Genomic DNA, 18,340 nt, shown 5'->3' on the forward strand with positions numbered 1-18,340 from the left:
GTGGTGGTGGTGATGGTGGTGTTGATGGTGGTGTTGGTGGTGATGGTGGTGGTGATGGTGGTGCTGGTGGTGTTGGTGGTGTTGATGGTGGTGGTGGTGATGGTGGTGTTGATGGTGGTGTTGGTGGTGATGGTGGTGGTGGTGGCCGCGTGGAACGGGAATCAAAGCCGGCTCGCCGACGCGTTCTGGCGCAGCGTAGAGCGCTCGGCAAAGCGCCACCGCTCCCCTCACCCCCCCCCCCCGCCCCCCCACGGACATCGACGCTCCCAAGCCGTCGCTGGCAGCAGCAGAAGCAGCAGCAGCACGCGATTGGCTGCCCAGAGTCACGTGGCTGCACCCCCCTCGCGATTAAAAAAACATTAAAATAATAATAAAACAATGGTGGGCACGTGTTGCGGCGGCCATTTTTTCACTCCCCCCCCCCCCCTTCTCAAAATGGCGGCGCACCCGGCCGCCATTTTTTCTACTCGCCTCTCCAAAATGGCGGCGCACAAAATGGCGGCGCACTTTGGTGAGCCGCCATTTTGTTTTCTGTTTCCATTCAGATCCGCGACCTTGGGTGGGTGAGTGCATTGGTGAGTCGGTGGGTGAGTTGGTGAGTGGATTGGTGAGTGGATGGGTGAGTGGGTGGGTGAGTGGGTGAGTGGATTGGTGAGTGGGTGGGTGAGTGGGTGAGTGGGTTGGTGAGTGGGTGAGTGGATTGGTGAGTCGGTGGGTGGATTGGTGAGTGGGTGGGTGAGTGGGTGAGTGGATTGGTGAGTGGGTGGGTGAGTGGGTGGGTGAGTGTATGGGTGAGTGGGTGAGTGGGTTGGTGAGTGGGTGAGTGGATTGGTGAGTCGGTGGGTGGATTGGTGAGTGGGTGGGTGAGTGGGTGGGTGAGTGGGTGGGTGAGTGGGTGGGTGAGTGTATGGGTGAGTGAGTGGGTGGGTGAGTGCATTGGTGAGTCGGTGGGTGGATTGGTGAGTGGGTGGGTGAGTGGGTGAGTGGATTGGTGAGTGGGTGGGTGAGTGGGTGGGTGAGTGGGTGGGTGAGTGGGTGAGTGGGTGGGTGAGTGGGTGAGTGGGTTGGTGAGTGGGTGAGTGGATTGGTGAGTCGGTGGGTGGATTGGTGAGTGGGTGGGTGAGTGGGTGAGTGGATTGGTGAGTGGGTGGGTGAGTGGGTGGGTGAGTGGGTGGGTGAGTGGGTGAGTGGGTGAGTGGGTTGGTGAGTGGGTGAGTGGATTGGTGAGTCGGTGGGTGGATTGGTGAGTCGGTGGGTGAGTGGATGGGTGAGTGGGTGAGTGGGTTGGTGAGTGGGTGGGCGGATGAGTGGGTTGATGAGTGAGTAGGTGAGTGAGTGGGTGAGTGGGTGGATGAGTGGATTGGTGAGTGGGTTGCTGAGTGGGTGAGTGGATGGGTGAGTGGGTGAGTGGATTGGTGAGTGGGTGGGTGAGTGGATGGGTGAGTGGGTTGGTGAGTGGGTGAGTGGATTGGTCGAGTGGGTGGGTGAGTGGATGGGTGAGTGGGTTGGTGAGTGGGTGAGTGGGTTGGTGAGTGGGTGAGTGGATTGGTGAGTGGGTGGGTGAGTGGATGGGTGAGTGGGTTGGTGAGTGGGTGAGTGGGTTGGTGAGTGGGTGAGTGGATTGGTGAGTGGGTGGGTGAGTGGATGGGTGAGTGGGTTGGTGAGTGGGTGAGTGGATTGGTGAGTGTGTTGCTGAGTGGGTGGGTGAGTGGATTTGTGAGTGTGTTGCTGAGTGGGTGGGTGAGTGGATTGGTGAGTGTGTTGCTGAGTGCGTTGCTGAGTAAGTGAGTGGATGAGTGGATTGGTGAGTGGGTTCCTGAGTGGGTGAGTGGATTGGTGAGTAATGGGTGAGTGGGTTGGCGAGTGAGTGGATGAGTGGGTGGATCAGTGGATTGGTGAGTGAGTTGCTGAGTGGGTGAGTGGGTTTCTGAGTGGGTGAGTGCATTTCTGAGTGGGTGACTTGGCCGCCTTTGTCTCCCCAGTGGCGATCGTAGCAGGTACTCATTTGAAGCTGAGTCAACATAGGGGACGCCCACGACTATTCCAGTCGCACACACATGCAAACAAAGAGAAAGATCCCCCGTGTAGCCTTAACATGCGGCTGTTGATAAGCAGCAGCAACAACCACAACAACCACCGCCACCACCGCCACCACCGCCCTGGGCTCTCATACCTGGCTACCACCACCACCACCACCATGGGAACTGCGGGAAGGGCCAGTGGCCACCACCATCAGCCTCCCAGAATCCTTTGCTTCCCCCTCGTCATCCTCCTCCTCTTCCCCGGCAACAAGGGGAGCTCCCGTACCACCACCACCACCACCGCCACCACCGCCGCCACCGCCGCCACCGCCGCCACCGCCGCCACCGCCGCCACCGCCGCCACCGCCACCACCACCACCACCACCATCTCTAGAGCCTTTACAATCACCGCCATCATGGCCGCCACCCTTAACACCACCACACCAACGCTCCCAGCATCTCCCCTTCTCCTCCTCCTCCTCATCCTCATAATCATCATCATCATCGTCACCGACACCGCCACCACCGTCACCGCCGCCACCACCGTCACCGCCATTCGGCGCGGGACACAGCCGCGCCCAGCCCGTGCGAAACCGGAGCAGCCGTCGGCACGGGTGGCAGTATCGGTAGAAGACGACCATGAGGGCGACAGCGAGCGCGTAGGCCGCAGTGAGCTTGGCCAGGGCCGCCGGCGGGCACAGCGGCGGCGGTGCCGACGCGTCGCCGGTCACGGTGAACCACCAGGCGAGGATCAGGACGGTGTTCTCCAGGAGACGCGCCGAGTAGAAGGCTGCGGCCCAGCGAAGGGGGCGGTCGCCGCGGCCGGCGCCGGTGCCGGTGCCGGAGCCGCTAACCACGAGCTCGGGGGCGGAGAGCTGGAGGCGCAGTGCCGACCAGCAGAAGGCGTTGACTGCGGCGAAGAGCAGGGAGAGCAGCACGGAGGAGGTTGCTGCACCGCAAGCGCCTGGGCGGGGCGGGGGGGTGGGTGGTGGGTGGGTGGGTGGGGGTGAGTGGGTGGGGGTGAGTGGGGGGTTAGTGGGTGGGGGGGTGGGTGGGGGGGTGGGGGGGTGGGGGGTGGGTGGGTGGGTGGGGGGGTGGGTGGGGGGGTGGGGGGTGGGTGGGTGGGTGGGTGGGGTGGGTGGGTGAGTGGGTGGGTGAGTGAGTGAGTGAGTGGGTGGGTGGGTGGGTGAGTGGGTGGGTGAGTGGGTGGGTGGGGTGGGTGGGTGAGTGGGTGGGGTGGGGTGGGTGGTGGTGTGGGTGAGTGGGTGGGGTGGGGTGGGTGGTGGGGTGGGTGAGTGGGTGAGTGGGTGGGTGGGTGGGTGGGTGGTGGGTGGGGGGGTGGGGCGGGTGGGGTGGGAGAGTGGGTGAGTGAGTGGTGATGGTGTAGTGGTGTAGTGGTGGTGTAGTGGTGGTGGTGGTGTCGTCACCGTAGGTGGTGTTGGGATGCTCCGGCAGGAACCGTCGCTGCCTCCAGAGTCCGACCCACGGCAGGAGACCAAACACAGCCAGGTTCACCAACACCACAGCCAGAGTCCATTCCTACACACAGTGACACACACACACAGTGACACACACACAGTGACACACAGACACAGTGACACACACACACAGTGACACACACACACAGTGACACACACACACACACACAGTGACACACACACACAGTGACACACACACACACAGTGACACACACACAGTGACACACACACAGTGACACACACACAGTGACACACACACAGTGACACACACACACACACAGTGACACACACACACACACAGAGGCCGACCCACGGCAGGAGACCAAACACAGCCAGGTTCACCAACACCACAGCCAGAGTCCATTCCTACACACAGTGACACACACACACAGTGACACACACACAGTGACACACACACAGTGACACACACACACACACAGTGACACACACACACACACAGAGGCCGACCCACGGCAGGAGACCAAACACAGCCAGGTTCACCAACACCACAGCCAGAGTCCATTCCTACACACAGTGACACACACACACAGTGACACACACACACAGTGACACACACAGTGACACACACACACAGTGACACACACACAGTGACACACACAGTGACACACACACACACAGTGACACACACACACAGTGACACACACAGTGACACACACACAGTGACACACACACAGTGACACACACACAGTGACACACACACAGTGACACACACACAGTGACACACACACAGTGACACACACAGTGACACACACACAGTGACACACACACACAGTGACACACACACACAGCGACACACACACACAGCGACACACACACACAGTGACACACACACACAGTGACACACACACACAGTGACACACACACAGTGACACACACACACAGTGACACACACACAGTGACACACACACACAGTGACACACACACAGTGACACACACACACAGTGACACACACACACAGTGACACACACACAGTGACACACACACACAGTGACACACACACACAGTGACACACACACACAGTGACACACACACACAGTGACACACACAGTGACACACACACAGTGACACACACAGTGACACACACACACAGTGACACACACACACAGTGACACACACACAGTGACACACACACAGTGACACACACACAGTGACACACACACACAGTGACACACACAGTGACACACACACACAGTGACACACACACACAGTGACACACACAGTGACACACACAGTGACACACACACACAGTGACACACACAGTGACACACACACACAGTGACACACACAGTGACACACACAGTGACACACACAGTGACACACACACAGTGACACACACACAGTGACACACACACACAGTGACACACACACACACACAGTGACACACACACAGTGACACACACACAGTGACACACACAGTGACACACACACAGTGACACACACACACACAGTGACACACACACAGTGACACACACACAGTGACACACACACAGTGACACACACACACACAGTGACACACACACAGTGACACACACACAGTGACACACACACAGTGACACACACAGTGACACACACACAGTGACACACACACAGTGACACACACACACAGTGACACACACAGTGACACACACAGTGACACACACACAGACACACACACACAGTGACACACACACAGTGACACACACACACACACAGTGACACACACACAGTGACACACACAGTGACACACACACACACACACAGTGACACACACACACACACAGTGACACACACACAGTGACACACACACAGTGACACACACACAGTGACACACACACACAGTGACACACACAGTGACACACACACACAGTGACACACACACACAGTGACACACACACAGTGACACACACAGTGACACACACACAGTGACACACACACACACACAGTGACACACACACACACACACACAGTGACACACACACACAGTGACACACACACAGTGACACACACACACACACAGTGACACACACACAGTGACACACACAGTGACACACACACACACACACACAGTGACACACACACACAGTGACACACACACAGTGACACACACACACACACAGTGACACACACACAGTGACACACACAGTGACACACACACACACACACAGTGACACACACACACACACAGTGACACACACACACACACAGTGACACATGCTGTGTGTGTGTCACTGTGTGTGTATGTGTGTGTGTCACTGTGTATGTATGTGTGTGTGTGTCACGTGTGTGTGTCACGTGTGTGTCACGTGTACCCGGCAGGCGGAGCTGAACAGCACGAGGACTGTGACGCGTGTGGAGATCTCCATGGCGCGCCAGGCGGTCGCCACGGCGACGGCTCGCGCGCTCACACGCAGCTCCACGCGGTCGAAACGAACTCGGACAGCGAGTAGCGTGAGCACCAGGGCACCCAGAGAGACAGACAGCAGGGAGACTGCCATCAGTACTCCTAGAGAGACACAGAGACACAGACACACACAGTGAGACACACACACAGAGACACACGCAGCTCCACGCGGTCGAAGCGAACTCGGACAGCGAGTAGCGTGAGCACCAGGGCACCAAGGGAGACAGACAGCAGAGACACTGCCATCAGTACTCCTAGAGAGACACAGAGACACAGACACACACAGTGAGACACACAGAGACACACGCAGCTCCACGCGGTCGAAGCGAACTCGGACAGCGAGCAGGGTGAGCACCAGGGCACCCAGGGAGACAGACAGCAGAGACACTGCCATCAGTACTCCTAGAGAGACACAGAGACACAGACACACACAGTGAGACACACAGAGACACACGCAGCTCCACGCGGTCGAAGCGAACTCGGACAGCGAGCAGGGTGAGCACCAGGGCACCCAGGGAGACAGACAGCAGAGACACTGCCATCAGTACTCCTACATAGACAGAGACACACACAGACACACACAGTGAGACACACAGAGACACACGCAGCTCCACGCGGTCGAAGCGAACTCGCACGGCGAGTAGCGTGAGCACCAGGGCACCCAGAGACACGGAGAGTAGAGAGACTGCCATCAGTACTCCTGGAGACACACAGTGAGACACATACACAGTGAGACACAGTGAGACACAGTGAGACACACACACAGTGAGACACAGAGACGTCACAGAGACACAGAGACACACACAGTGAGACACAGAGACACACACAGAGACACACACAGAGACACACACAGAGACACAGAGACACACACAGACACACACACAGACACACACACAGACACACACACACACACAGTGAGTCACACACCCCTATAGGCTGTGATGCTGTGTTGCTGCAGGGTGATGTAGACACACACACACACAGACACACACACACACACACAGACACACACACACACACACACAGACACACACACACACACACACAGACACAGTCACACACACACACACAGACACACACACACAGACACACACACACACACAGTCACACACACAGACACACAGACACAGTCACACACACACACACAGACACACACACACACAGACACACACACACACACAGACACACACACACACACACAGTCACACACACACACACACAGACACACACACACACACACAGACACACACACACAGACACACACACACACAGACACACACACACACACAGACACACACACACACACAGACACACACACACACACACAGTCACACACACACACACAGACACACACACACACACACAGACACACACACACAGTGAGACACACCCCTATAGGCTGTGATGCTGTGTTGCTGCAGGGTGATGTAGACACACACACACACAGACACACACACACACACACAGTCACACACACACAGTCACACACACACACACACAGACACACAGTCACACACACACAGTCACACACACACACACAGTCACACACACACAGACACACACACACAGACACACACACACACACACACACAGACACACACACACACAGACACACACACACACACACAGACACACACACACACACACAGACACACACACACACACACAGTCACACACACACACACACAGACACACACACACACACAGACACACACACACACACACAGTCACACACACACAGTCACACACACACACACAGTCACACACACACAGACACACACAGACACACACACACACACACACACAGACACACACACACACACACAGACACACACACACACACACAGACACACACACACACACACACACAGTCACACACACACAGTCACACACACACACACAGTCACACACACACAGACACACACAGACACACACACACACACACACACACAGACACACACACACACACACAGACACACACACACACACACAGACACACACACACACACATAGACACACACACACACACACAGTCACACACACACACACACAGACACACACACACACACAGACACACACACACACACACAGACACACACACAGACACACACACACACACACAGACACACACACACAGACACACACACACACAGTGAGTCACACACCCCTATAGGCTGTGATGCTGTGTTGCTGCAGAGTGATGTAGGCACACACACACACACAGACACACACACACAGACACAGACACACACAGACACACACACAGACACACACACACACAGACACACACAGACACACACACACACACACAGTCACACACAGTCACACACACAGACACACACACACACAGACACACACAGACACAGACACACACACACACAGACACACACACAGCCACACACACACAGACACACACACACACAGACACACACAGACACACAGACACACACACAGACACACACACAGACACACACACAGACACACACACAGACACACCCCTATAGGCTGTGATGCTGTGTTGCTGCAGAGTGATGTAGGCACACACACACAGACACACACACACACACAGTCACACACAGTCACACACACACACAGTCACACACACACAGTGAGTCACACACCCCTATAGGCTGTGATGCTGTGTTGCTGCAGAGTGATGTAGGCACACACACACACAGTCACACACACACACAGTCACACACACACACAGTCACACACACACACAGACACACACACACACACACAGTCACACACACAGTGAGTCACACACCCCTATAGGCTGTGATGCTGTGTTGCTGCAGAGTGATGTAGACACACACACACACAGACACACACAGTCACACACACACAGTCACACAGACACACACACACACACAGACACACACACACACACAGACACACACACACACACAGACACACACACAGACACAGACACACACAGTCACACAGACACACACAGACACAGACACACACAGTCACACACACACACACAGACACACACAGACACACACACACACAGTGAGTCACACACCCCTATAGGCTGTGATGCTGTGTTGCTGCAGAGTGATGTAGGCACACACACACACAGACACACACAGTCACACACACACAGTCACACAGACACACACACACACACAGACACACACACACACACAGACACACACACACACACAGACACACACACAGACACAGACACACACAGTCACACAGACACACACAGACACAGACACACACAGTCACACACACACACACAGACACACACAGACACACACACACACAGTGAGTCACACACCCCTATAGGCTGTGATGCTGTGTTGCTGCAGGGTGATGTAGGCTTGCAGCGTGAGTTGTGGTGCCGAGCCCAGAAACGCCATCAGCACCATCGCCCTGGCGAACGCAGCGCGGTGAGCGTACAGGCGCCCCTCCAGCCGGCTCACCTACACCACAACCACCACAACAACAACAACAACCACAACAACCACTATCACAACAACAACAACCACAACAACCACTACAACCACTATCACAACAACAACCACAACCACCACCACAACAATCACAACAACAACAACAACCACCACTATCACTACCACAACCACTATCACCACCACCACCACCACAACCATCACCACAACCACAACAACCATCAAAATCAATTTACAGGCGCCCCTCCAGCCGGCTCACCTGCACCACCACAACAACAACAACCACAACCACCACCACAACAATCATAACCACAACAACAACCACCACAACAACTATCACTACCACCACCACCACCACAACCACTATCACAACCACCAAAATCACTATACAGGCGCCCCTCCAGTGAGTGTGTGAGTGAGTGTGTGTATGAGTGAGTGAGTGTGTGAGTGTCTGAGTGTGTGTATGAGTGAGTGAGTGTGTGAGTGTCTGAGTGAGTGAGTGTGTGAGTGAGTGTGTGAGTGTGTGTATGAGTGTATGAGTGAGTGTGTGAGTGAGTGAGTGTCTGAGTGTGTGTATGAGTGAGTGAGTGTGTGAGTGTGTGAGTGAGTGTGTGAGTGAGTGTGTGAGTGAGTGAGTGTGTGAGTGAGTGTGTGAGTGAGTGTATGAGTGAGTGAGTGTATGAGTGAGTGAGTGTGTGAGTGAGTGTATGAGTGAGTGTGTGACTGAGTGAGTGTGTGAGTGAGTGAGTGTGTGAGTGAGTGTGTGAGTGAGTGTATGAGTGAGTGTGTGAGTGAGTGTGTGAGTGACTGAGTGAGTGTGTAAGTGAGTGTGTAAGTGAGTGAGTGTGTGAGTGTATGAGTGAGTGAGTGTGTGAGTGTATGAGTGAGTGTGTGAGTGAGTGAGTGTATGAGTGAGTGAGTGAGTGTATGAGTGAGTGAGTGTGTGAGTGAGTTACTGAGTGAGTTACTGAGTGAGTGTGTGAGTGAGTTACTGAGTGTGTGAGTGACTGAGTGAGTGTGTGTATGAGTGTGTAAGTGTGCAAGTAAGTGAGTGTGTGAGTGAGTGAGTGAGTGTGTGAGTGTGTGAGTGAGTGTATGAGTGAGTGAGTGTGTGAGTGAGTGTATGAGTGAGTGTGTGACTGAGTGAGTGTGTGAGTGTGTGAGTGAGTGGGTGAGTGAGTGAGTGTGTGAGTAAGTGAGTGTGTGAGTTACTGAGTGACTGAGTGAGTGAGTGTGTGAGTGAGTGTGTGAGTGAGTGTGTGAGTGAGTGTGTGAGTGAGTGTGTGAGTGAGTGTATGAGTGAGTGTGTGTGTGACTGAGTGAGTGTGTGACTGAGTGTGTGAGTGAGTGTGTAAGTGAGTTACTAAGTGAGTGAGTGTGTGAGTGAGTGTGTAAGTGTGTAAGTGAGTGAGTGTGTGAGTGAGTGTGTGAGTGAGTGTATGAGTGTGTGTGTGAGTGAGTGAGTGTGTGACTGAGTGTGTGAGTGAGTGTGTAAGTGAGTTACTAAGTGAGTGAGTGTATGAGTGAGTGTGTAAGTGTGTAAGTAAGTGTGCAAGTGAGTGTGTGAGTGAGTGTGTGAGTGAGTGTGTGAGTGAGTGAGTGTGTGAGTGAGTGAGTGTGTGAGTGACTGAGTGACTGAGTGAGTGAGTGTGTGAGTGAGTGTGTAAGTGAGTTACTAAGTGAGTGAGTGTATGAGTGAGTGTGTAAGTGTGTAAGTGAGTGAGTGTGTGTGTAAGTAAGTGTGCAAGTGAGTGAGTGAGTGTGTGAGTGAGTTACTGAGTGTGTGAGTGAGTGAGTGTGTGAGTGACTGAGTGACTGAGTGAGTGAGTGTATAAGTGAGTGTGTAAGTGTGTAAGTGAGTGAGTGTGTGAGTGAGTGTGTGAGTGAGTGTATGAGTGAGTGTGTGTGTGAGTGAGTGAGTGAGTGTGTGACTGAGTGTGTGAGTGAGTGTGTAAGTGAGTTACTAAGTGAGTGAGTGTATGAGTGAGTGTGTAAGTGTGTAAGTGAGTGAGTGTGTGAGTGAGTGTATGAGTGAGTGTGTGTGTGAGTGACTGAGTGAGTGTGTGACTGAGTGTGTGAGTGAGTGTGTAAGTGAGTTACTAAGTGAGTGAGTGTATGAGTGAGTGTGTAAGTGTGCAAGTGAGTGACTGAGTGAGTGAGTGAGTGTGTGAGTGAGTGAGTGAGTGTGTAAGTGAGTGTGTGAGTGACTGAGTGAGTGTATGAGTGAGTGTGTAAGTGAGTGAGTGAGTGTGCAAGTGAGTGAGTGAGTGTGTCACCTCGCGTATCACGTGGTGCTGCTTGCCGTCACGTGACACACGAATCTTGCGCACCAGGCTGCAGTACGGCTCCTCAACACGGCCCAGCGCACGGTAGGTCCACACCGCCTCGATCGCTCTACACACAGTGACACACACACACACACACAGTGACACACACACACAGACACACACACACAGTGACACACACACACACACAGTGACACACACACACAGTGACACACAGTGACACACACACAGTGACACACACACAGTGACACACACACACACAGTGACACACACACACACACAGTAACACACACACACACACAGTGACACACACACACAGTGACACACAGTGACACACACACAGTGACACACACACAGTGACACACACACACACAGTGACACACACACACACACAGTGGCACACACACACACACAGTGACACACACACACAGTGACACACACACACAGTGACACACACACACACAGTGACACACACACACACACAGTGGCACACACACACAGTGACACACACACACAGTGACACACACACACACACAGTGACACACACACACAGTGACACACACACACAGTGACACACACACACACACAGTGACACACACACACAGTGACACACACACACAGTGACACACACACACAGTGACACACACACACACAGTGACACATACACACACAGTGACACACACACACAGTGACACACACACACACACAGTGACACACACACACAGTGACACACACACACACAGTGACACACACACACACACAGTGACACACACACACAGTGACACACACACACACACAGTGACACACACACACAGTGACACACACACACAGTGACACACACACAGTGACACAGTGACACACACACAGTGACACACACACACACACACACACAGTGACACACACACACACACAGTGACACACACACACAGTGACACACACACACAGTGACACACACACACACAGTGACACACACACACAGTGACACACACACACACACAGTGACACACACACACACACAGTGACACACACACACACACACACACAGTGACACACACACACAGTGACACACACACACAGTGACACACACACACAGTGACACACACACACAGTGACACACACACACACAGTGACACACACACACAGTGACACACACACAGTGACACACACACACAGTGACACACACACAGTGACACACATACAGTGACACACACACAGTGACACACACACAGTGACACACACACAGTGACACACACACACAGTGACACACAGTCACACACACACACACAGTGACACACACACAGTGACACACACACACAGTGACACACACACACACAGTTACACACACACACAGTGACACACACACAGTGACACACACACACAGTTACACACACACACACAGTGACACACACACACACAGTGACACACACACACACAGTGACACACACACAGTGACACACACACACACAGTGACACACACACACACAGTGACACACACACAGTGACACAGTGACACACACAGTGACACACACACACACAGTGACACACACACAGTGACACACACACACACAGTGACACACACACAGTGACACACACACACACAGTGACACACACACACAGTGACACACAGTTACACACACACACACAGTGACACACACACACACAGTGACACACACACACACAGTGACACACACACACAGTTACACACACACACACACACAGTGACACACACACACACAGTGACACACACACACACAGTGACACACACACAGTGACACACACACACACAGTGACACACACACACACAGTGACACACACACAGTGACACAGTGACACACACAGTGACACACACACACACAGTGACACACACACAGTGACACACACACACACAGTGACACACACACAGTGACACACACACACACAGTGACACACACACACAGTGACACACAGTTACACACACACACACAGTGACACACACACACACAGTGACACACACACACACAGTGACACACACACACACAGTGACACACACACAGTGACACAGTAACACACACAGTGACACACACACACACAGTGACACACACACAGTGACACACACACACACAGTGACACACACACAGTGACACACACACACACAGTGACACACACACACAGTGACACACAGTTACACACACACACACAGTGACACACACACACACAGTGACACACACACACACAGTGACACACACACAGTGACACACACACACACAGTGACACACACACACAGTGACACACGCACAGTGACACACACACACACACAGTGACACACACACAGAGACACACACACACACAGAGACACACACACACAGTGACACACGCACAGTGACACACACACACACACAGTGACACACACACAGTGACACACACACACACAGTGACACACACACACAGTGACACACGCACAGTGACACACACACACACACAGTGACACACACACACACACAGTGACACACACACACACACAGTGACACACACACAGTGACACACACACACACAGTGACACACACACACAGTGACACACGCACAGTGACACACACACACACACAGTGACACACACACACACACAGTGACACACACACACACACAGTGACACACACACAGAGACACACACACACACACAGTGACACACACACACACACAGTGACACACACACACACACAGTGACACACACACACACACAGTGACACACACACAGAGACACACACACACACACAGTGACACACACACACACACAGTGACACACACACACACACAGTGACACACACACACACACAGTGACACACACACAGAGACACACACACACACAGTGACACACACACACACAGTGACACACACACAGTGACACAGTGACACACACAGTGACACACACACACACAGTGACACACACACAGTGACACACACACACACAGTGACACACACACACACAGTGACACACACACAGTGACACAGTGACACACACAGTGACACACACACACACAGTGACACACACACAGTGACACACACACACACAGTGACACACACACAGTGACACACACACACACAGTGACACACACACACAGTGACACACAGTTACACACACACACACAGTGACACACACACACACAGTGACACACACACACACAGTGACACACACACACACAGTGACACACACACAGTGACACAGTAACACACACAGTGACACACACACACACAGTGACACACACACAGTGACACACACACACACAGTGACACACACACAGTGACACACACACACACAGTGACACACACACACAGTGACACACAGTTACACACACACACACAGTGACACACACACACACACAGTGACACACACACACACAGTGACACACACACAGTGACACACACACACACAGTGACACACACACACAGTGACACACGCACAGTGACACACACACACACACAGTGACACACACACAGAGACACACACACACACAGAGACACACACACACAGTGACACACGCACAGTGACACACACACACACACAGTGACACACACACAGTGACACACACACACACAGTGACACACACACACAGTGACACACGCACAGTGACACACACACACACACAGTGACACACACACACACACAGTGACACACACACACACACAGTGACACACACACAGTGACACACACACACACAGTGACACACACACACAGTGACACACGCACAGTGACACACACACACACACAGTGACACACACACACACACAGTGACACACACACACACACAGTGACACACACACAGAGACACACACACACACACAGTGACACACACACACACACAGTGACACACACACACACACAGTGACACACACACACACACAGTGACACACACACAGAGACACACACACACACACAGTGACACACACACACACACAGTGACACACACACACACACAGTGACACACACGCACACACAGTGACACACACACAGAGACACACACACACACAGAGACACACACACCCTCTAACCTCTCTCCCCCCCCACCCCCTACCCCCCACCCCACGTGACCTTGTGACCCCCCCCACGTGACCTTGTGACCCCCCCACGTGACCTTGTGACCCCACCACGTGACCTTGTGACCCCCCCACGTGACCTTGTGACCCCCCCCCCCCACTTGACCTTGTGACCCCCCCCGCTGACCTTGTGACCCCCCCCCACTTGACCTTGTGACCCCCCGCTGACCTTGTGACCCCCCCCAGCTGCAGAGCGTGCAGCATGAGCATGAGTGGACGGTCTCTGCCCAGGTCCCTGTGGGCGTGCGCCAGCGCCAGCTGTGCCAGCGCGTGCGGCACCAGCGCAAACAGCAGCGTGAGGCCCAGCCAGGCAGGGTGACTCACACCACCACCTCCACCATCAACGTCACCACCTGCACACAGACACAGAGACAGAGAGAGACACGCCACCACCACCACCATCAACGTCATCATCACCTGCACAGAGACAGAGAGACACGCCACCACCACCACCATCAGCGCCAGCTGTGCCAGGGCGTGCGGCACCAGCGCAAACAGCAGGGTGAGGCCCAGCCAGGCTGGGTGACTCACACCACCACCACCACCATCACCTGCACACAGACACAGAGACAGAGAGAGACACGCCACCACCACCACCATCAGCGCCAGCTGTGCCAGCGCGTGCGGCACCAGCGCAAAGAGCAGGGTGAGGCCCAGCCAGGCTGGGTGACTCACACCACCATCACCATCGTCACCATCATCACCTGCACAGACAGAGAGACAGAGAGAGACACGCCACCATCACCATCATCACTGTCACCACCTGCACAGAGAGCCAGAGAGACAGACAGAGACAGAGACACGCCACCATCTCCACCTGCACAGAGAGACAGAGAGAGACAGAGACACGCCACCACCACCATCTTCATCATCATCACCGTCACCGTCACCGCCAGCTGTGCCAGCGCGTGCGGCACCAGCGCAAAGAGGAGGGTGAGACCCAGCCAGGCTGGGTGACTCACACCACCTCCACCATCATCACCTGCACACAGACACAGAGACAGAGAGAGACACGCCACCACCACCACCACCATCATCATCATCACCGTCACCGTCACCGCCAGCTGTGCCAGCGCGTGCGGCACCAGCGCAAAGAGGAGGGTGAGGCCTAACCACGCAGGGTGACTCACACCACCATCATCATCATCATCATCGTCATCACTGTCACCTTGTCCTGCACACAGACAGAGAGAGACAGAGCCATGACACCATCACCACCATTATCATCACCACCATCTTCACCTCCATCATCACCTCCATCACCACCATCATCACCGCCTTGTCCTGCATAGACACTCACTCACCCACCCACCCACCCAACCACCCACTCACTCACTCACTCACCCACCCACTCACTCACCCACCCACCCACTCACTCACCCACCCACCCACTCACTCACTCACTCACCCACCCACCCACTCACCCACCCACCCACCCACTCACTCACCCACCCACCCACTCACTCACTCACTCACTCACCCACCCACCCACCCAACCACCCACCCACCCACCCACTCACCCACCCACCCATTCACCCACCCACCCACTCACTCACCCACCCACCCACCCACCCACCCACCCACTCACTCACCCACCCACCCACTCACCCACCCACCCACCCACCCACCCACTCACCCACCCACCCACCCACTCACCCACCCACCCACCCACTCACCCACCCACCCACCCACCCACACACTCACCCACCCACCCACCCACTCACCCACCCACCCACCCACTCACCCACCCACTCACCCACTCACCCACCCACTCACCCACCCACCCACCCACCCACTCACCCACTCACCCACCCACCCACTCACCCACCCACCCACTCACCGGCGTACTCTGGCGGCAATCCCTGTGCCCACTCTGGACGGGGTGGCTGCTGCTGTGACGAGTGACCGGTGGTGCCGCGGTTGTGCTGCTGGGTGGTGCCGTGGTGGTACTCGCAGGCACTCAGCACGCAGGCGCACACCAGCTCGGCCAGAGCCAGCGCCGCAGCCAGGACCGACCCCAGCGGGGCACGGGAACCGGCGGACGAGCCAGAGCTCCTCAGCTCCAGCATGGTGGCAGCGGTGGGTCGGTGGGTGGGGGGGGGGGTGGGTGCGTGGGTGAGTGGGTGGGTGGGTAGGGGGGGTGGGTGGGTGGGTGAGTGGGTGGGTGGGTGGGTAGGGGGGGTGGGTGCGTGGGTGAGTGGGTGGGTGGATGGGTGGGTGGGGTGGGTGCGTGGGTGAGTGGGTGGGTGGTTGGGTAGGGGGGGTGGGTGCGTGGGTGAGTGGGTGGTTGGGTAGGGGGGGTGGGTGCGTGGGTGGGTGGGTGAGTGGGTAGGTGGGTGGGTGCGTGGGTGAGTGGGTGGGTGGGTAGGTGGTTGGGTGAGTGGGTGGGTGGGTGGGTGGTTGGGTGGATGGGTGGGTGGGTGAGTGGATGGTTAGTAGGGTGGGTGGGTGGATGGTTAGTAGAGCGGGTGGGTGGGTAGGTAGTAGGGTTGGTGGCTGGGTGGGTAGGTGGGTGGGTAGGTGGGTGGGTGGCTGTGTGGGTGGATGGTTAGTAGGGTTGGTGGCTGGGTGGGTAGGTGGGTGGGTAGGTGGGTGGGTGGCTGTGTGGGTGGATGGTTAGTAGGGTTGGTGGGTAGTTAGTAGGGTTGGTTGGTGGATAATT

At 55.0% G+C, this 18,340-nt stretch overlaps 1 protein-coding gene across 1 annotated transcript; it reads right to left on the reverse strand.

Annotated features, from left to right (window-relative positions):
• Positions 1-254: 254 nt before the first annotated feature.
• LOC144953890 (endoplasmic reticulum membrane adapter protein XK-like) lies at positions 255-17,770 on the reverse strand. Its single transcript, XM_078884537.1, has 7 exons — positions 17,519-17,770; positions 15,848-16,031; positions 11,602-11,719; positions 9,193-9,337; positions 5,809-6,002; positions 3,449-3,560; positions 255-2,985 (listed from the first exon to the last, which is right to left on the reverse strand). Exons 1-7 carry the CDS (start codon positions 17,745-17,747, stop codon positions 2,168-2,170), a joined length of 1,800 nt encoding a protein of 599 aa, XP_078740663.1. The 5' UTR covers positions 17,748-17,770; the 3' UTR covers positions 255-2,167.
• Positions 17,771-18,340: the final 570 nt, after the last annotated feature.

This window comes from Lampetra fluviatilis, unplaced genomic scaffold (assembly GCF_964198595.1).
Source record: "Lampetra fluviatilis unplaced genomic scaffold, kcLamFluv1.1 SCAFFOLD_328, whole genome shotgun sequence".
In the NCBI taxonomy this organism is placed as follows: domain Eukaryota; kingdom Metazoa; phylum Chordata; class Hyperoartia; order Petromyzontiformes; family Petromyzontidae; genus Lampetra; species Lampetra fluviatilis.